This window comes from Monodelphis domestica, chromosome 3 (assembly GCF_027887165.1).
Source record: "Monodelphis domestica isolate mMonDom1 chromosome 3, mMonDom1.pri, whole genome shotgun sequence".
In the NCBI taxonomy this organism is placed as follows: domain Eukaryota; kingdom Metazoa; phylum Chordata; class Mammalia; order Didelphimorphia; family Didelphidae; genus Monodelphis; species Monodelphis domestica.
In genome coordinates, this window is record NC_077229.1 from 88,567,648 (window position 1) to 88,585,655 (window position 18,008).

The window sequence follows — 18,008 nt, forward strand, 5'->3', positions numbered from 1 at the left end:
TTAGCCCAAGGGAAGGACTTTATTTGAAGCAGCCACATTTTACAGAGGGAGAAACAAAGGCCCAGAAAGACTTGCCTAAGGTCACCAAGGGGGTTAGTAGTAAAAGCAAGATGGGAATTTAGAGCCTCTGACTTCAACTGAGACCCCAGATAACTCCAGCAGCTTTCCCAAGACTTGAGGAGGAGAAATGGGTTAGGGAAAGACTCTGGAGAGGGAGGCTTGGGGTCTGGGACTCAAATATTTGGGGGTTACCCTCCTAGAGTGCGAGGCCAAGAGAAACCTAGATAACTGTCTGCCTACCTCTTTTTGCCTGTCCCTGGCCACCTCTGTTTGTCCTCATGTGTCTCCATTCCAGATCCAGGCTTCTAACCCCAAAGAGCAAACCCAAATCCCTAAAGACAACTCCAATGGGCACTGGAGAACTGGCTCATGGATGTCCTGTCCCAGGATTCACCGCTCTCTGCCAGGAGGTTGCCAGTGAGACTGAACTCTTTACACTTTGATCTTATTTCTCCAGTGCCCAGTATCAAGCAGGTGCTTAGTACTAGAAGCAATTTAGCAAAGCTCAAAGGTTTGCAAAGATTTACCACCCAGTGGGGGTGTCGTCCCCATTTGCCGTATGGGGAAGGTGTCATCCGGAAAGGGCTCTGGGTGCCACAGCTCTCAGGGGGCAAGGGGGGCGCTCAGACCCAGCTCCAGCCACCATGCCAGGCTCCCAAAGAAGGAGCCTCGGAGCTGCAGAGCAGGGGAAGAGGGCTGAGGTGTGGTCCTCCCCTTCCCACTGCCTCACGATGCTATCCTAAGCGGTCCCCTCTCTCCCCCTTGGCCTCAGTTTCCTTCTCTATAAAAGTAAGCTTAGGTCCCATGTCTCCCTCTCTTGCTCGGACCTTCTGTCCATGCCAATTCCTGCCAGGACGTCCAGGCTGCCAAAGGAGATAGCGGTGGAGACAGTAGCAGGCTGGGAGAGGGAGGGGGAGCCCCCTCCATAAGTCCCCTCCTTTCCAGGCCCCTAATTGCTTCATCACTTTAAAACATTAACGAGCTTGGTCTTTACAAGTCTCCCAATTAGGCTAATTGGCCACAAATTGGTTAAGAGGGCAGGCGGGGAGTATCAGGGAGGGTTAGGGTACTCGGCCTGGGCCTGAGCCTCTTAGGCCCTGGAGGCTGATGCTTTCAGACGCTGTGTCAGCTTAGAGGCCCCTGGGGTGGGGGTGGGGGCAAGGCCAGCCCCCGGATTACTGGGCCCCGGAAGGACAGGCAGCAGTGTGGCGGCCCCTCCTTAGCCCGGGTTGGGAGCCCAGGCCTCAGGGGCTTCAGGGTTTCCAAGGGGAAAATAAGGGCATGGTTTGGCCCTTTCAGGGGAAAGGCAGGAGAATAGCTTCCTTTGGCAGGTCTGGCCATGCCGAGGGCTTTAGGAAGGCGCGAGACCTACCTTTAAGTAGAGGAAAGGGAGCAGGCTCCCTCGGCTGGCCCCAAAGGGCACAAGTGGGAGAAGGGGGGCTTGGAAGGGCCAGATTGAGGCTTTAGAGGAAAGCTGGCCCGAGAGTTGCTGCTGTCCGTGGAGGAACAGGAAGCCTCGGGAGCCTTCCAGCTGTTGGAGATGCTCCTTGCTCAGGTGGAGGAAGGATAAGGCTCATGGCAGGGGGTGAGCTTCTTTCCATTTCACTTGTGTAGAGTCCATTCCGAGCCCTGTTCTGACCCATCTCACTGGGGTAGGGAAAGGGGTGGAGTGGGGCAGGGATCCAGGGATCTGGCACTTTAACCCCTGCTTCCCCGAGCTCCAGGGGAGCCGCTTTATTGCTCATCCTTGGGGTGAGGAGAAGGAGCCCTCCCTTGATTTGGGGGTCCAAGAGATCTGCGTGTCCGAGGGTGGTGGGATCCCACTACTAGGTCCCTTCATCCAGTGGAGCGGGTGATCCCAGGTCAGATCCCCAGGAGGGGAATGACGGGATTCTGGGAGATCCTCCCCCAGAAAGGTCTCCCTGGGTGCAGAGCCATGGAAAGCTGGCCTCCCTCTCAGGATGGATTCGAAGATCTTAGGGAGGGGCTGGGCATTCATAGTGCATTTTCCAAGATACACAGAGCTGGCCCTGGCCGGGGGATCCTGCACCAAGCCCACTCTGATCTCTGCGGGGAAGTTAATAAGGGCAGGGGACAAAGAGACACAGAAGAGCATTGTTCTCAGAATAATCAAGCCTCCATGTCCTTTATCATCTCCCAGGTGGCCAGGGCCCTCCCTGGGGCTTCTTGATGTCTACAGGTCATCTAGGAGCACTTCCCTGGTTATCCCCCAAGAAGGCACCACCAGCGATGGAGTCCCTTTGCCCAGGGAAACCCAGGCCAGATTCCTCAGAAGCTCGGTGGGGGGAGGGCACGGCTTGACAGTCCCCACCCCATGCACTCTCCCACCCAGCCCTGATCCCCTTTTGGGTGGCTCTCTCAGCCCAGGAATTACCCAGGGAGGAGAGGAGATAGGAGGAGGCGTTCTGACATTCCCCAGTCTCCCTCCAGTCCCCAACGGGGTTGGGCTGGGCTGGGCAAGGCCTCGGGGAGCCCTCCATGTTAGTCTATAGAGCCTGGTCTGCAGCTTTGGGGGTACAAGGCTAGAGGGTCAAGGTTCTTGGAGGCCTTGGGGGCCAACCGAGCTGCCCTCAGGGCCGGGCTCCGTCGCTGTGCTCCTCAGCTCCTTGGCCAGCTTCTCCAAGAGTTTCCTGAAGGCCGGACGGCGAGTAGGTTCCACCTCCCAGCAGCTGGCCATGAGGGCGTAGACACTGGCAGGACAGCCTTCCGGGGCCTGCATTCGGTAGCCCTGCTCCACGGCTTCAGACACCTCCTTTAGAGACTGCATGGGGACATCGAGGAGACATTAAAGGCTGCTTGGACTCCTCGACAGCCCTCAGCCCAGGCCTCACTGTAACCTTGGAGTATCCCCCACCCCCCCTTCTAATCCTATCCCTGAGTCACACACACACACACACACACACACACACACACACACACACAGAGCTCGATGCCAGGGTCCCCTCTGCCCCTCATCATGACCTTGAAGGTTTAATTCTTCCTCACCCTTCTGGCCCGCCATAATCTTAGGGCACACCTCGTGCCATGCTTACCATCTTGGGGTACGGAGCCCGGCCATAGGAGAACACTTCCCACAGAAGGATCCCAAAACTCCAGACATCTGACTTACTGGAGAATTTCTGCAGGTCCGGAGTGGAAGTGGAGGACCGGTGAGATGAGGGGAAGACTATGGGATCCCTTGACCCTAGACTATATATCATCAGGGAAGGTCAGGGCAGGGAGAAAGGCCTTGGAGGGTGGTGGGGAGAAACAGGAGGGACCTGGAGCGGAAGGCACCTCCCTTGCATGCTACCTTCTCTCACATCACACCCTCAGACTGCTGGAAGTCTCCCTGATGCCTCCGCTCAAGTCCCACTTCCTCCAGGAAACATTCCCTGATCCCAGGCCATCTAAGGGATTTCCCTCTTCTGATCTCCTCCTGCCCTGGCTCCAGGACAGATTTAGTCCATAGTTAAAAAGCCTTGGACTGTTAGATGTTTCCCTGTGTGTCCTGTATCCCTGGTGAGACCGTGAGTTCCCCGAGTGTAGAAACCATAGCAAAGAAAATATCAGGCTGGGCACATAGCTAGAGTTCAACAAATGCCAAGAACAGAATGTCAGAGCTAAGAGGACCCTTAGAACATAGGATGCCAGCTGGGTTGGGGGAATCCTTAGAACAGAGAATGTCAGAGCTGGGAGGAAGCTTAGAACAGAGAATGTCAGAGCTGGGAGGGACCTTAGAACAGAGAATGTCAGAGCTGGGAGGGAGCTTAGAACAGAAAATGTCAGAGCTGGGAGGGAGCTTAGAACAGGGAATGTCAGAGTTGGGGGGATGCTTAGAACACAGAATGTCAGAGTTGGGGGATGCCTAGAACAGAGAATGTCAGAGCTGGGAGGGAGCTTAGAACAGAGAATGTCAGAGCTGGGAGGGAGCTTAGAACAGAAAATGTCAGAGCTGGGAGGGAGCTTAGAACAGGGAATGTCAGAGTAGGGAGGATGCTTAGAACAGAGAATGTCAGAGCTGGGAGGGAGCTTAGAACAGGGAATGTCAAAGTTGGGGGGATGCTTAGAACACAGAATGTCACAGTTGGGGGGATGCTTAGAATAGAGAATGTCAGAGCTGGGAGGGAGCTTAGAACAGAGAATTTCAGAGCTGGGAGGGAGCTTAGAACAGGGAATGTCAGAGTTGGGGGGATGCTTAGAACATAGAATGTCAGAGTTGGGGGATGCCTAGAACAGAGAATGTCAGAGCTGGGAGGGAGCTTAGAACAGAGAATGTCAGAGCTGGGAGGGAGCTTAGAACAGAAAATGTCAGAGCTGGGAGGGAGCTTAGAACAGGGAATGTCAGAGTAGGGAGGATGCTTAGAACAGAGAATGTCAGAGCTGGGAGGGAGCTTAGAACAGGGAATGTCAAAGTTGGGGGGATGCTTAGAACACAGAATGTCACAGTTGGGGGGATGCTTAGAATAGAGAATGTCAGAGCTGGGAGGGAGCTTAGAACAGAGAATTTCAGAGCTGGGAGGGAGCTTAGAACAGGGAATGTCAGAGTTGGGGGGATGCTTAGAACATAGAATGTCAGAGTTGGGGGATGCCTAGAACAGAGAATGTCAGAGCTGGGAGGGAGCTTAGAACAGAGAATGTCAGAGCTGGGAGGGACCTTAGAACAGAGAATGTCAGAGCTGGGAGGGAGCTTAGAACAGAAAATGTCAGAGCTGGGAGGGAGCTTAGAACAGGGAATGTCAGAGTTGGGGGGATGCTTAGAACACAGAATGTCAGAGTTGGGGGATGCCTAGAACAGAGAATGTCAGAGCTGGGAGGGAGCTTAGAACAGAGAATGTCAGAGCTGGGAGGGAGCTTAGAACAGAAAATGTCAGAGCTGGGAGGGAGCTTAGAACAGGGAATGTCAGAGTAGGGAGGATGCTTAGAACAGAGAATGTCAGAGCTGGGAGGGAGCTTAGAACAGGGAATGTCAAAGTTGGGGGGATGCTTAGAACACAGAATGTCACAGTTGGGGGGATGCTTAGAATAGAGAATGTCAGAGCTGGGAGGGAGCTTAGAACAGAGAATTTCAGAGCTGGGAGGGAGCTTAGAACAGGGAATGTCAGAGTTGGGGGGATGCTTAGAACATAGAATGTCAGAGTTGGGGGATGCCTAGAACAGAGAATGTCAGAGCTGGGAGGGAGCTTAGAACAGAGAATGTCAGAGCTGGGAGGGAGCTTAGAACAGAAAATGTCAGAGCTGGGAGGGAGCTTAGAACAGGGAATGTCAGAGTAGGGAGGATGCTTAGAACAGAGAATGTCAGAGCTGGGAGGGAGCTTAGAACAGGGAATGTCAGAGTTGGGGGGATGCTTAGAACACAGAATGTCACAGTTGGGGGGATGCTTAGAACAGAGAATGTCAGAGCTGGGAGGGAGCTTAGAACAGAGAATTTCAGAGCTGGGAGGGAGCTTAGAACAGGGAATGTCACAGTTGGGGGGATGCTTAGAACACAGAATGTCAGAGTTGGGGGATGCCTAGAACAGAGAATGTCAGAGCTGGGAGGGAGCTTAGAACAGAGAATGTCAGAGCTGGGAGGGAGCTTAGAACAGGGAATGTCAGATCTAGGAGGTCTTTAGAACACAGGATGTCAGAGCTGAGGGGTGTTTAGAACATAGAATGTGAGATCTAGGAGGGCCTTTAAAACACAGAATGTCAAAGCTAGGGTTATGTTTAGAGGACAGAATGTCAAAGCTGAGAAGACCTTTAGAATATAGAATGTCAGATCTGAGAGGGTCTTTAGGACACAGAATGTCAGTTGAGAAGACCTTTAGAATATACAATGTTGAAGGTGAGAGAGCTCTTAGAACACAGAATATCAATGTGGGGATGAGTTCCTTAGGACTTAAAATGTCAGATCTGTGTGGACCCTTAAAGTATAGAATGTCAGAGCTGGGAGGGATCTTAGGACACAGAATATCAGACCTGGGAAGGTATTTAATTTTCTAATTCAGTAGATGGAATTTCTGCATTAATGAAATAAGGCCCTTAGAGGATATGTGACTAGCCCAAAGTAACACAGCATGCTGATGTCAGCATTAGAACCTGAAATCAAAGGAACACTGGGATGGGACAGCCAAAAAAGCTAAAGAAATATTGGATTGCAGTGAGAGGTGGGCATGGTTTCCAGGAACAGGGTCCTGCTGTCCTTTGCTTGGTCAGACTAAATGTGGACTGCTGTGTTCCATTCTGAGCCCTCGGGTTTAGGAAGGCTATTAATAAGCTGGAGTCCATCCAAAGAAGGGCATCCAAGATGGTGAAGGCACTTCAGGCCATACTACATGGAGGACTGATTGAAGGAGCTGGGAATGTTTAACCTGATGAAAACTTGGGGGTAGAGAAAGCCAGCTGTCTTCAAGTATTGGAAGGGTTCTCCCCTGGAAGGGGGATTATTAGACGGGTTCATCTTGTTCTGTGGCCCCAGAGATCAGGATTTAGAGTAGAGAATGGAAGTTGCAAAGAAGCAAATTTAGACTTGATGTCAGAAAAAGGAGCTATCCAGAAGGGGAATGGGCTGTCTCTGGAGGTAGTGGATTGGGGAGGAGAGGGGGACCAAAGGTCAGGTCACCACTGGTCAGGTAAGTTATAGTGGGAGATTCTTGGAGGTGTTTGAGTTCTTTGGGATGCATGAATTGGACTAGAGAGCTGCTGAGGTCCCTTCAACTCTGAAATCCTGAGACTTCCAGATGGGGTTCATCTGACCTTCCCCCTCACCCAGATTGATCATCCCTTCTCACCCCATGTTTCAGGGCTTCAGGTGCTGTCCACTTGACAGGGAGTCGGCTGGTATCCAGGCCCCTTCGCTCAGCCTTGGCCAGACCGAAGTCGCTGACTTTGGCCACGTGATCCTCCGAGATGAGGATGTTTCGGGCAGCCAGGTCTCGGTGAACGAGTTTCTTACCCTCCAAGTAGTCCATGCCCTCAGCCACATGCCTGGCCCAAGAAGTAGGTGGAAAAGAAGTCAGGAGATTGAGAATAAGTTTTATACCACAGTCCCCCATGCCCTGACCCCCCATCTTCTTACCCAGCATAAGGAAAAAAAAAAAATATATATATATATATAATCAAATTATCAGAGATGGAAGGGCCCAGGAGTCCATTTAGTCCATCTCCCTCATTTTACAGATAGGTAAACTGAGACCCAGGGAAGGGAAGAGCCTTGATCAAGGCAACAATGGTAATAAGTAACAGCAAAGATTGGATTGGAACCCAGATCCTCTGACTTCAACTTCAACATTCTGTGTGCTGTGTGCCACTCTTGGGACCTGGCCTGCCTTGCCTCATAGCTCCCAGGAGGTCAGAAGCAATGTCTTTGAAGGTTTATGCTCCCTTCCCATTACTCACAAGGAGAACTGCAGCAACTGGGCTTTGTGTACCAGGGCACGGCCCCGAGTTCGAAGAAAATTCACCAGGTTCCCCTACAGAGGGAGGATTGGACAGAGGAGGTTCCTGTGAACTTTGCCACTTCTTTCCTTCCCCAATATCAATTCCTGAGTCTCTCCATGCCCTTTTACCTTCCCCCAGTTCTCCCCCCTTTCCCAGAATGTCCCTCATCTTCTCCACCCTTAATTCTCTCCATCTTCATTTTCCAACTTCTTTTATTTCCTTTTCTTAAATTCTTTTCACCTTTTCCATTTCCCTTAAATCCCTCAATCCTTTCTTCTTTCTCCTTTCCCATATTTCTTTGGCCCCCTGAACCTTCCTCCAGATCCCATCATTCCCTTTTGGCTTTGGTTCTTGGATCTTTGCCATGAGAAGGACGGGGGTCAGAGTGGGGCAAGGAGAAAGGAGCCCAAGGAGGAATAGGGTAGCAATGGAGAAAAGATGAACAATCCGGGAAGAGAACAGAACTGAATGAGGAAGCATGCACCCACTAGGGAGAGAGTGATGCCCAGAAGAGGGCCAGAGAAGACAGATGACCTTGCTCATGTATTCCATGACAATGTAAAGTCCTTGGTGAAGAATAACCCCCAGCAGCCGCACCAGATTCTTGTGCTGTATCTTCCTGGGGTGGGTGAGAAGAGTAATGGGGTGTGTGTGTGTGTGTATATATTAGAAGGGGGATGGCCAGAACCCATCCACCCAGGGTCCAACCCTCTCATTTTTCAAATGAGGAAACTGAGTCAAACAGAGTTGTTAAGGTCATGCAGTAAATGATCAGGGCCAGAACACCCAGTTCTGGGCTTGGCCTAAAGCCCGGGTCTTGCTCTCCTCCAAGACCTGAATGAAGACACCTGGGAATCTCCAGCTCTATACGGTGGTTCCTTTTGCTCTTGGGACTTGGGAGACTTGGGAGCTACCCCCTCCCCCAAGGCCTGGGAGATGGTGAGGGAAGACCAAGAGGGAGCTCCTTTCCATACTTTCCCAGACAGGTGGTCCTGGGCCTTACGTCATGACAGCAGTCTCATCCAGGAAGGCCTGGGCTGTGACATCACATTTGATGTTCTTCACGGCCACCTTCTGGCCCAGGTACTCCCCCTGCAACACAGCTGGGACATGCCCATGACCAGGAGGGGGTCTGAACCTTGGGCTCAACCTGAGCTTGAGATTGAGGCTGAGCCCAGCCCAGCCCCCACTTCCATTCTGTCCACTCTCTAAAGCCTTTCCCCCACCAGAGCTGGGTCAGTGCCCTCTTGGGCTCAGGCTTGGCTGAGTCTCTCCCTTGCAGGAGGTACAGCTTCTGGAGGCAGGGTTGGATGGGGGCAAAGGGCAGAGGCTACCCCTGAATGAGCCCTCTTCCTCTCCTGCCGCCCTCCCTCCCTCCCCCCATCACCTATACACATCCTTTGCTTCCCACTCACCTCCAAACTCTCCTTCTCCGATCTGGCTGCCCAGGGTCAGCTGCTGTAAGTTCAGTAACCAGCCAGCTAGGGGGAAAAGAGCTCATCAGGTGGGATCCAGACACAACCAGGAGAGTGTCTCTCCTCCCCTTCTATTGAGCACATTCAGCCCGGCTGAACAGAGGAACCAGGGACAGCTCCTGTGAGGTCCTAACAATAGGGAGGAGCAGCGCCTGCTCTGCAGCCCTGAGAAGCTGTGACTTGGCCAAGGTCTCTGGGCCAGTATACATCAGAAGTGGAGCATGAATCCAGGACTTCCTGGCTTAAAGGCCAGCCTTCTAGCCAGTACTGTGGGAGCATATGCAAGCAGATGCAATGGAAAACATTTTGCAAACCTTAAAGAGCTATATAAATGCTAGCTATGAGTACAACAGGTTGTCTACCCATATGGACACAAGATTACCATTAAAAATAGCGCTTCACAAAATTACAAAGCCTGTCTAGCCCCACTCTCATTTGATTCTCACAACAGCTCTCTGGGGTTGTAGTGGCTGAGGCTGGTTTGGGGTTTGAGTTGTGGCTGGAATTCATCAGGATAGGGAGCTCTCAGCATGAACACTCCCTCCACCAGGTCAGATAGCAAACTCCTCATCTGTTCCACGCTGCCCGAGAGAATTGCCTGGGAGCAGTGACAGCTTCAGCCACTGGCCCATGTTCACACAGTTTTACACAGGATCAAAGAGACAACTTCATCTTGGGTCTTCTTAACTTCAGGGGTGATCCTCTCTCTCCACAGCATGCATCACAATACCTCTCAGGGCAGGCATTGATTGCTGTACCCATTTTCTAGATGGGAAAATGAAGACCCAGAGAAGGGAAGGGTCTTTCTTTATTAAGCTGGTGCTTAATAAATATTTGACTTGAATTGCCCAAGGTTACACAGTGAGTTAGTGGCAGAGCCAAGACTGAAATCCAGTTTTTTTAAAGAGGCATTTGAGTGGCAGAGAATAGAATGCTAGACCTGGAGGCAAAAAGCCCGAGTTCAAATCTAGCCCCAGACACTTATTAGTAGTGTGACCTTGGACAAGTCACTTAACATTGCCTTAATTTTCTCAAATGTAAAATAGGGATGATATTAGCACCTTCCTCCCAGGGTTGTTGTGAGGATCAAATGAGATAATATTTGTAAAGTGTTTAGCACAGTGCCTGGTGTATAGTAGGTGCTTAATAAATGCTTGTTCATCCTCTCTTCCCTCTTATGACTCCCTTGCTCAATAAGTTCTTTGGTTATGCTCCCTGCCCAATAGGGAGTTGAGGGATGGGGTGGATCCTCCTTTCCCTGGATTCCTCCAGAGCCCCCACCTTTGGCCAGCTCCTCCTCAGCTGACTTGGTTCCATGTTTCCTCTTGGGTTTCACTAGCTTTGTACAGATGGCTCCCTTGTCCTTCATGTAATGCTGTGGATAGATGGATGGACAGACACACAGATGGCAGCTTGAGCTGAGACATGCCCATGGATGAGCTTCCTTGGAAAAGGGGAATGGACTCCCTCTCCTGGGCTGTGGGGATGACTACTTGGCTTAGGTGGGAGGGCTGCTGGTCCTAGCCCCCTCCTAGGTGACCAATGCCCTTCAGGAAGCTGAGGAGAGGCTGTGGAAGTCAGGGGGCCTTGGTTCCCATGGACACTAGTTGCTGACGGCTGGGTTGGTTTCCCTAGTAACCAAAGCTGGGCTGAGATCCCAGTTAGAATCTTCAAAAATGGGGGGTAGGGAAGAAAGAGGGTGGTCATGGGGTGGGGAGGCAAGAGCAGGCGGGGGGAGGGGAAATGGGGGGAGGGCAATTGGAGAAATCTCCAGGAAGATTCTTTCAGGATTGGTAAGGGTAGAATTCTAGCTATACAGAACTCTATGAGATTATTGGGAGCTAGGATTCTGGGTGGCGGGGGGGGGGGGGGGGTCTGGGGATTTGGAGATCTCAAGTTTACAGTCTTGGGAGACTTGTAGGGACTTATAGCCCTCAAAAGAAGTTCTTGGGAAAACCAATGAATCCTGGAAGTTAGGGGGACAGAGGGCAAGGATCCCTAGAAGCAACAGATGGAACTGAGGGATGGGGAGATTGTCAGACCTCAATCATGTCAATAAGATTGTAGAAGCAGACACTCTCATCAATGGTTAGCCGTCCACCGTGGTGTAGCACTCGGTAGTGAACCACCTCCTGGCCATGGCTGACACACAGCACATAGTCACCAGGGTGTCTCACAGACTCCCGGACCAAAAAGAGCCCATCCTCGGCAGGCTGTAGCAGAGCAACTGCCTCCTGTCCGGAGATCTTGCCATGGAACCACCTGTGGGCAAATTGGGGTTGGGACCAGAACTGGGAGAGCAAGTCCTGAGGGAACATTGGAGAAGGGGAGGGTGGAATAGTGGACCTTGGGAGTGGGTACATTGGGCAAAGAATGCCATGGACTTTGGGAACTATGAGGGCATTGGGCAATATGAATATTGGGCACTGGGCCAAGCTGACATCAAGGAAACAGTAGGTGATAGAAAATAAATCCCGTGGACAGTGGAAACTGAGGGCAGTGGGAACTGAGCACTGAGGGTGCTATCTACTCACGGCATAAGGCTGAGCTTGGGGTCAGTGGGGATGGCCTCTCGCTCTCGAACGGCTCCAGCTGCCAACAACCCTTCCTGACCACTCTCGTGGTGCTTAGCCCGGTACCAGCTCTTGCTCTGCCGAGGATATGAGGCCAGAGCTGGTGATGAAGGGAGGGAATAGGAAGCTGTGCCCAGTCTTCCCTGAGATTTACACCTGATCCTGGCTCACGGGCCTCAGACCTTCACCTCCCCAGAGGCAATCCCCCGAGTCTGGACCCCTTCCATCCCCACCTATGGCCCAGTCCCCACCTCACAGGCCTCCAGGATAGTGACAACCTCGCCTTTGCGGAAGGCCAGCTCTCCTGGCTTGGGCTTCATGTGTTCACATTTGGTGATGCATTGAGTGCCGGGTGTCCAGCGTCTCTATAGCCAGAGAGAGAGCCCAGTGGGACTCAAAGACAGAGACCAAGGGCCACAAGGGCAGGGAAGAGGCACACATATAGGAAAACAGAGGCAGAGGAAGGTAGAGATGGAGAGAGGTGAGGGATGTCCTGGACACAGAGATGGGGCAGGTGGCCATCTTCCCACATCAACCTCCAAACTTTTTAGAAGAATGTATATCTGATCCCCAATTTTACCATCCTACCCTCTTCCCCCAGAAGCACCAGGAGGGAAGTCAAGTTAATCAGTAGAAGCCAATGAGGAAACATGGGTCAACCTCAACCAAGGGATGAGTGGAGGTCAGGGACACCACACAAGAGGGTCTGAGAGGCAGACAGGACCACTGAAACTGGGGAATTCTTGGCCACAGGTTGAAACCAGGCTTACCGTTGGCATCTTGACTGAGATGTGGAGGATTTAGGGGTCACTGAGGAGGTAACCTGGGACAAGAAGAATGTGCAGCAACATGTAAGCAAGGAGACAAGAGAAGAGAGGCTGGGAAAAGGCCCCAGATGTCCTGTCACCCAGTTCCTTCATACACACAGTCATTGGTGAGTCACTGATTTTGAGTGTCTATATATACATATACATACATGTGTATAGACAGATACATGTATGTAATTTGTACATATGCCTATGGATTCCATTTTACAGAAGAAATTGTACCCAACTGACTGTCTACTTGAGTTTGTATTAGAATCCTGTCTCTGCCACCTGCTTGAGTTTTGACCTTTATCTAGTTTTTGGGTCTCTGGGTCTCAGTCATAAAGCAGGGGGGTTGGACAAGATGGTCCCCAAGGACCCTTCCTGCTGACATTCTATGTTCTAAGGGCTCTTCCCAGCTCTGACATTTCCAGATTATATTTTTTGCTCCTCCTGGCCTAAATCAGCCCCTACAGCATTCCCCCAGGAAAAGGGAACTGAAGTTCAGAAGAGTGAGTGACTCCAGCACCATTTGACTAGAGCATGGGGAGAGGGATGGGGGTCGGAGGCTTAGCTTCGCTCAGTTCTTCCTCTTTCTTTTACAGAGTATATGTTGGGGGGGGGGGGAGTAGGAGGGTGGAAGGGATGACTCAAAGTCATTTCTCAGTATTTGAAGCCACATAGAAGATTTGGGTCAGCAGGTGGGGGTTCTCCCTTCCTCCTCTTGATATCTAGTGGTAGAGGTCCTAAGGTTTAGCCCTAGAGCTGATTGTGTCCCTGCAGGCCAACAGCTGTTCTCTCTGAGCCTTAGTTCCCCAGTTTACACCTTCTTCTCCTCTCAAGGGCTATACAAGACCTGGGACTTTAATGGCAGCCCAGGCTAGAAGGCCAATTATCTCTTGAAGGATACTGGTTCCCCTATGGGATGGAGGGAGGTATTTGAGGGTGCCTCGGCTTCAACTAGGAGCACATGCTCAAAGGATCTTGGAACTAGAGCTCAGAAAAAGAAACTGAGGCTCGGGAAGATTAAAGGCCACACAGGGAGTAAGCCTCAGAGAGAAAGGATTCCTTTGAGCCTCTCCAAGGTTCCCTAGCCTTAGCAGGAGATGCCTAAACCCGCATCCTCCTCCCCATTCTTCCCTGGGACTGTTGAAGAGGACAGTATTAGGGAGAAGATAGCGATTTTTGGTAGGGTCCCCAAATTCTAAGACTAAGAGGCTGGGATGGCTTCCAACTTATTCTTTGGGGGAAGATTATCCCTAACCCGCCCCCACCCGCCCCAGGCTATAGACACAGCACACACAACAGATGTACCGTCAGGTTCAAGTACTTTTCTGCAGAAGTGCCCACAGCCACATACTTATCGACGAGGAAGCTGGACACCCACAGCAGCCGCCTTCCCAGAAGGCCCACACGGCACGGTGAGAACCCCGGGGAGCAGCCCCCTCCGCAGGTCGGCACAGCACACACCCGGCATATGTCCATTGCACATCAGAACTCACCAGTAGCACCTCCCCCTCCCGCTCCGTTCAGAGCCCCGCTGCCCAGGGCTCGCGCCAGGATGCCCCCAGCCACTGGCACACACCCGTCCTCCTACCGGTCCCCTGCCACACACAGGGTCATGCTGCAAGCCCAGTCTCACACGCAAGATCACATAGAGTGCCTGTCACACTCGGAGCCATCCATACACAGCGATTGTCGTACGCGCACAGCACAATCTGTGCTGGCTTGGCCACCCCCGCTCCCAGGCTCAGACTCGTCTCTGCCTCTGGTCCCTGGGATGCATCCCTGAGTTCACCTCCCCCTCCTTCCGGACAGCGGCCGCCAGGGATGGGGAAGGAGACGGGAACGGAGATGGGGCTGAGGAGCAGACCCCCAGCCCCCTTTCTCCCCCCACCCCCGCCTCGGCAGCGCGTTCCCATCTCCCGAGGGCGAGGGGCGGGTGAGGGGCAGTCCCTACACCGCGCGCGCCCCCTCCCCAGGCCATGATCCCGCCAGTCTCACCTGCCTTGCTGGGCCGCCGGGGCTTTGGAACACACGGGACAGGACCTGGGAGGGATGGGATGGGGTGGGGGGCGGCGCAGTTAAAGCCAGGCAGGGCCGCTGGGGCCCCACTCCTGGCTCCTTTCCCGCCTAGTCCCTTCCCTTCCCCGGGACTAAAAGGGGCTCCTAGCCGTCGGCACTGCGCTCCGCCGCGGCCGTAGCTGCACAACTTGAGCCAAGTTCCTGTGTTTCCTCATTTTCTAACCCCCCCTCCCCACCCCACCCCGGGGTGGAAAGGGGCGGTGGCGCTGCAGCCTAGAGGAGGCCCTCGCCGGTCCTAGCGCCGGATGCATACACTGCGGTCCCCGTCGCAAGCTCCGTCCACTCAATCCCAGAGGGGGGTGGGGAGTAGATAAGAAGAACCTACCGCATCTCAGCCCCGTTTGCTTTTGGGCGTCCAGGGGAGACTTAGACCAAGTCCCTTCTTCACACCTGAAAAATATGGAAGCGGTACTCTTATTAGGTGGCTTCTGAAATTATGACCTTCACCGAGTTCTAACCCTCCTCATGTTTACAAACAAGGAAACTGAGATCTAGAGAGAGAAGGAGGTTTGTGCAGGTCACTGGCAAGAGGCACACAGACTTCTAGCTCTGACAGTCTATGTTCTGAAGTCCCTGCTGGCTCAGAAATTTGATGTCTATGCCGCCGCCGCTGAGATGGCTACATTTGCTTCGTTTTGCATACCTTTGCCTATGGCCTTAAAGCCCCGGAAGCAAATTAAATGCATCTACCTAGACTTTACCCCCAAAGGTAGGAGTTCCCTAGAACCTAATCTCCCAGAAGGCAGGCTGGCTCTTGCTGGTCCTTCTTAAAAATAGTAACAGAAATATGGAACAGAGACCCAGTTGCAATCAATTTTTACAAGAAAATTAAAATGTACCAAAGAGATTGAGTAAATAAAAAAATTAATAGTAACTTTTAAAAAAAATGTAATGGTTTGAGACAAAACACAGAGAAGTGCCATGAAAATAAGCATTGGAATACAAAACAACAATGGAAATGGCATCAATCCACACATATTTAGTAAGAGGGAGGGAGAGAAGGAAAGAAGGAAGGAAAAAAAAATATATGATCTTTAGCTTACGTTCTAATGGGAGAATTTTGTTGTTCAGCGGTCAGTTTCAGACTCTTCATGACCCCATTGGGAGTTTTCTTGGTAGAGAGACTGTAGTTGTTTGCTATTTTCTCCTCCAGCTCATTTTACAGATGAGGAAACTGAGGGTGATATATGACTTGCCCATGACCACACTGCTCATAAGTGTCTGAGACCAGATTTGAAGATCAGTCTTCCTGACTCCAGGTCTGGCCCTCTGTCCACTACAACACTCACTTGCCAAACTGGAGAGACAACTTTAAGTAGGTATGTTCATTATGCACAAGATTAAAGGCAGGAAGTAGCAGCTAGGGTTGAGAAGCCAGGGTTGCTAAGGGGGCAGAGCAAAGAAGGAAGAGCATTCTAGGCTTGGTAGCAGCCACTGCAAAGACAAGGAGGTGGGATGGGACATCACTTGGGTGAGCAAGGCCAGGATGCCTGGACCACAGAGGGGCCCCATGTAGAAGAAAGCTGGAAGGATAAGAAGGAGCCAGATTGTAAAGAGGACCTCAAGCCAAACAGAGGAATTGATACTGAATCCGAGAGGGAACAAGGAACCACTAGAATTGGGGAGTAGAGCCACATGGTCAGACCCACACTTTAAGAAGCTTCATCTATAACATTTCCTTAAGTACTAGTCCTCTAATCACTTGGACCAGGTCCATGAGTCCCACAGATACCGTCCTCCGATGACCAAATTCTGGACCTATAACCTTTTTTCCCCAGTTGAATCTTTTAAAAATATTATTTATTTATTTTTAGTTGGACCAACAACCTTAACCAAAAAAAAAAAAAATCAGCGGTCTTTTCTCCCTTCTGTTGGAGAGTATCAAGGATTTCATGTAGCTGCCTTATTCATTCTCATCACCACCAAACTTATAGACTGGCCTTTGCAAACATTCAGATCTTGTAAAGGTGGGGTGTTACATCTCCAAGGAGCACAGAGGAGTAAAGAGTTCCTCTGGAACTCTTTTGTTTCTTTTGTTTCTCTAAACTTGTCCCATTGCCACTCTTTCATCAGCTCCATGGCAAGACCTGCTGGTCAAGGATGCCCCTTGAAAAATACCATAATTTTCCATATTGAGCTCCTGGTACCACTTGTCTGATAAATGACTTCTTTGGAGTAGCTCCTGCCATTGTTGGCATGGGATCATTGGTTGCTGTGGAGGATATTAGTTCTGGTTCACTGGCTAAGGAGGAAGTTATCCTTTGCCTCATTAGGTCTCTGACATCCTTGGTCTATCTTGCTCTTACCATGAGGACTTTACAATTAGACTAAATCCTGGTCAATGTTGGGAGGCTTAACTTATTTCTAAATTACTTTCCTTGCAATTTTCTTGGAAATTACCTCCTTGGCAAGTCCCAAAAGAAGAGAATTTCCCCCAGAAAAATATAATTTTCCATATTCAATCTCTTGTTCCTGTACTGGTTGACTCCATAATTTAATTGGTCAGCTGTAGGAAGGGTTATTAGCTTATTTCCAAGTATCCTCTTTACTAGCTATCCCTAGTCATCCCCAAGTCTCAAAAGAAGGCATCTTTAACTTGATCAAAAAGTCCATAAGAAATTATCCTGAACCCCCTGACTCCCCTAAATGTAACCTAATTTTCACTCCACTCTGGAGTTCCTAAGATTATTTGGCCTAATGTATATTTTTAAATTATTTTTTTTAATTAACAAGCATTTTTTCCTTACCTCCCTCCATCTCTTGTTGGGAAAAAATAACCCAGGAAAATCTTTGTAACAAATATGCATAGTCAAACAAAAAAATTCCTATATGGTTCAATGTGTTTTTAAAATGAATGTACATCAGTCTGCAAAGGCCCAGATCAACAAGTAATGTCTATAAACATCTGAACTCTATTTACATTGGAAATAGCAGACCATATCAAGAGCATCTTTAAAAAAAAAATCTGATTGGGATTAAAACAGCAACCAAAGATTGGAGTAAACATTCTGCCCATGCATTCAAGATATTTCAGTATTTCTCAAGCTAGTAAGACCAGGTGGACATCCTGCCAATACATATTTTAGGAGAAGTCATATTTCAGTTGGAGAAACTTTTACTTGCTCATTTGGATGGGGTGGGAAAGATTTAGCCATGAAACATTTTGCATCTCATTATTAAACTGTGCATTCATCTTAATCTCAGAAAGCTCTGTCTGTCTTCCTTCCTTCCCACTCCACCCTCCACTTTATTCTTGAAAGCTGGCAAATAGGTGGCTACCCTCACTTGCAATTATGCACAAAGGAAACTAAGGTCTACAGAAAGTAAATGTTCCCAAAGTTAGGTAGGTAATAAATGGCAGACTCGGGATTTGAACCCAAGTCCTCTGACTCTAAGTTATATCCCCTTTCCATTGAACTCTAGACCCTTTTTAAAGAAAATGATAGTGGAAACCCACACACACCTGCATGAGGCCAGTAGTAGATCTAAGACTTATTTAAAACACACACATACATATAATCCAAACATAATTTCAGGTGGGACAATAATAGTTTAGAGAGCATAAATATTCTGCAAAAGTCTTACTT

At 50.4% G+C, this 18,008-nt stretch overlaps 1 protein-coding gene across 4 annotated transcripts; it reads right to left on the reverse strand.

The window, feature by feature from the left end:
- MATK (megakaryocyte-associated tyrosine kinase) lies at positions 1–15,180 on the reverse strand. Of its 4 annotated transcripts, XM_056822417.1 has the most exons (15): positions 15,065–15,180; positions 14,747–14,811; positions 14,341–14,385; positions 12,301–12,353; positions 11,782–11,895; positions 11,492–11,607; positions 11,000–11,219; positions 10,239–10,332; positions 8,898–8,963; positions 8,486–8,585; positions 8,017–8,101; positions 7,441–7,514; positions 6,834–7,029; positions 3,114–3,200; positions 1–2,842 (listed from the first exon to the last, which is right to left on the reverse strand). In XM_056822417.1, exons 4-15 carry the CDS (start codon positions 12,307–12,309, stop codon positions 2,612–2,614), a joined length of 1,392 nt encoding a protein of 463 aa, XP_056678395.1. In that variant the 5' UTR covers positions 12,310–12,353; positions 14,341–14,385; positions 14,747–14,811; positions 15,065–15,180; the 3' UTR covers positions 1–2,611. The 4 variants fall into 4 exon arrangements, 3 of the variants coding, with proteins under 3 accessions (XP_056678395.1, XP_007488958.2, XP_056678394.1); XM_007488896.3 differs by having other exon boundaries at positions 14,747–15,080; XM_056822416.1 differs by lacking the exons at positions 14,341–14,385; positions 14,747–14,811; positions 15,065–15,180 and adding an exon at positions 13,651–14,273.
- Positions 15,181–18,008: the final 2,828 nt, after the last annotated feature.

Bases quoted from the DNA above. Each gene is read 5' to 3' on its own strand.
- MATK (XM_056822417.1), bottom strand. The intron at 10,333-10,999 runs GTCTGACAATCT...ATCTATCCACAG, and splicing joins ATCTTATTGACATGATTGAG to CATTACATGAAGGACAAGGG. The intron at 8,586-8,897 runs GTGAGTGGGAAG...GGCATGTCCCAG, and splicing joins CGGAGAAGGAGAGTTTGGAG to CTGTGTTGCAGGGGGAGTAC.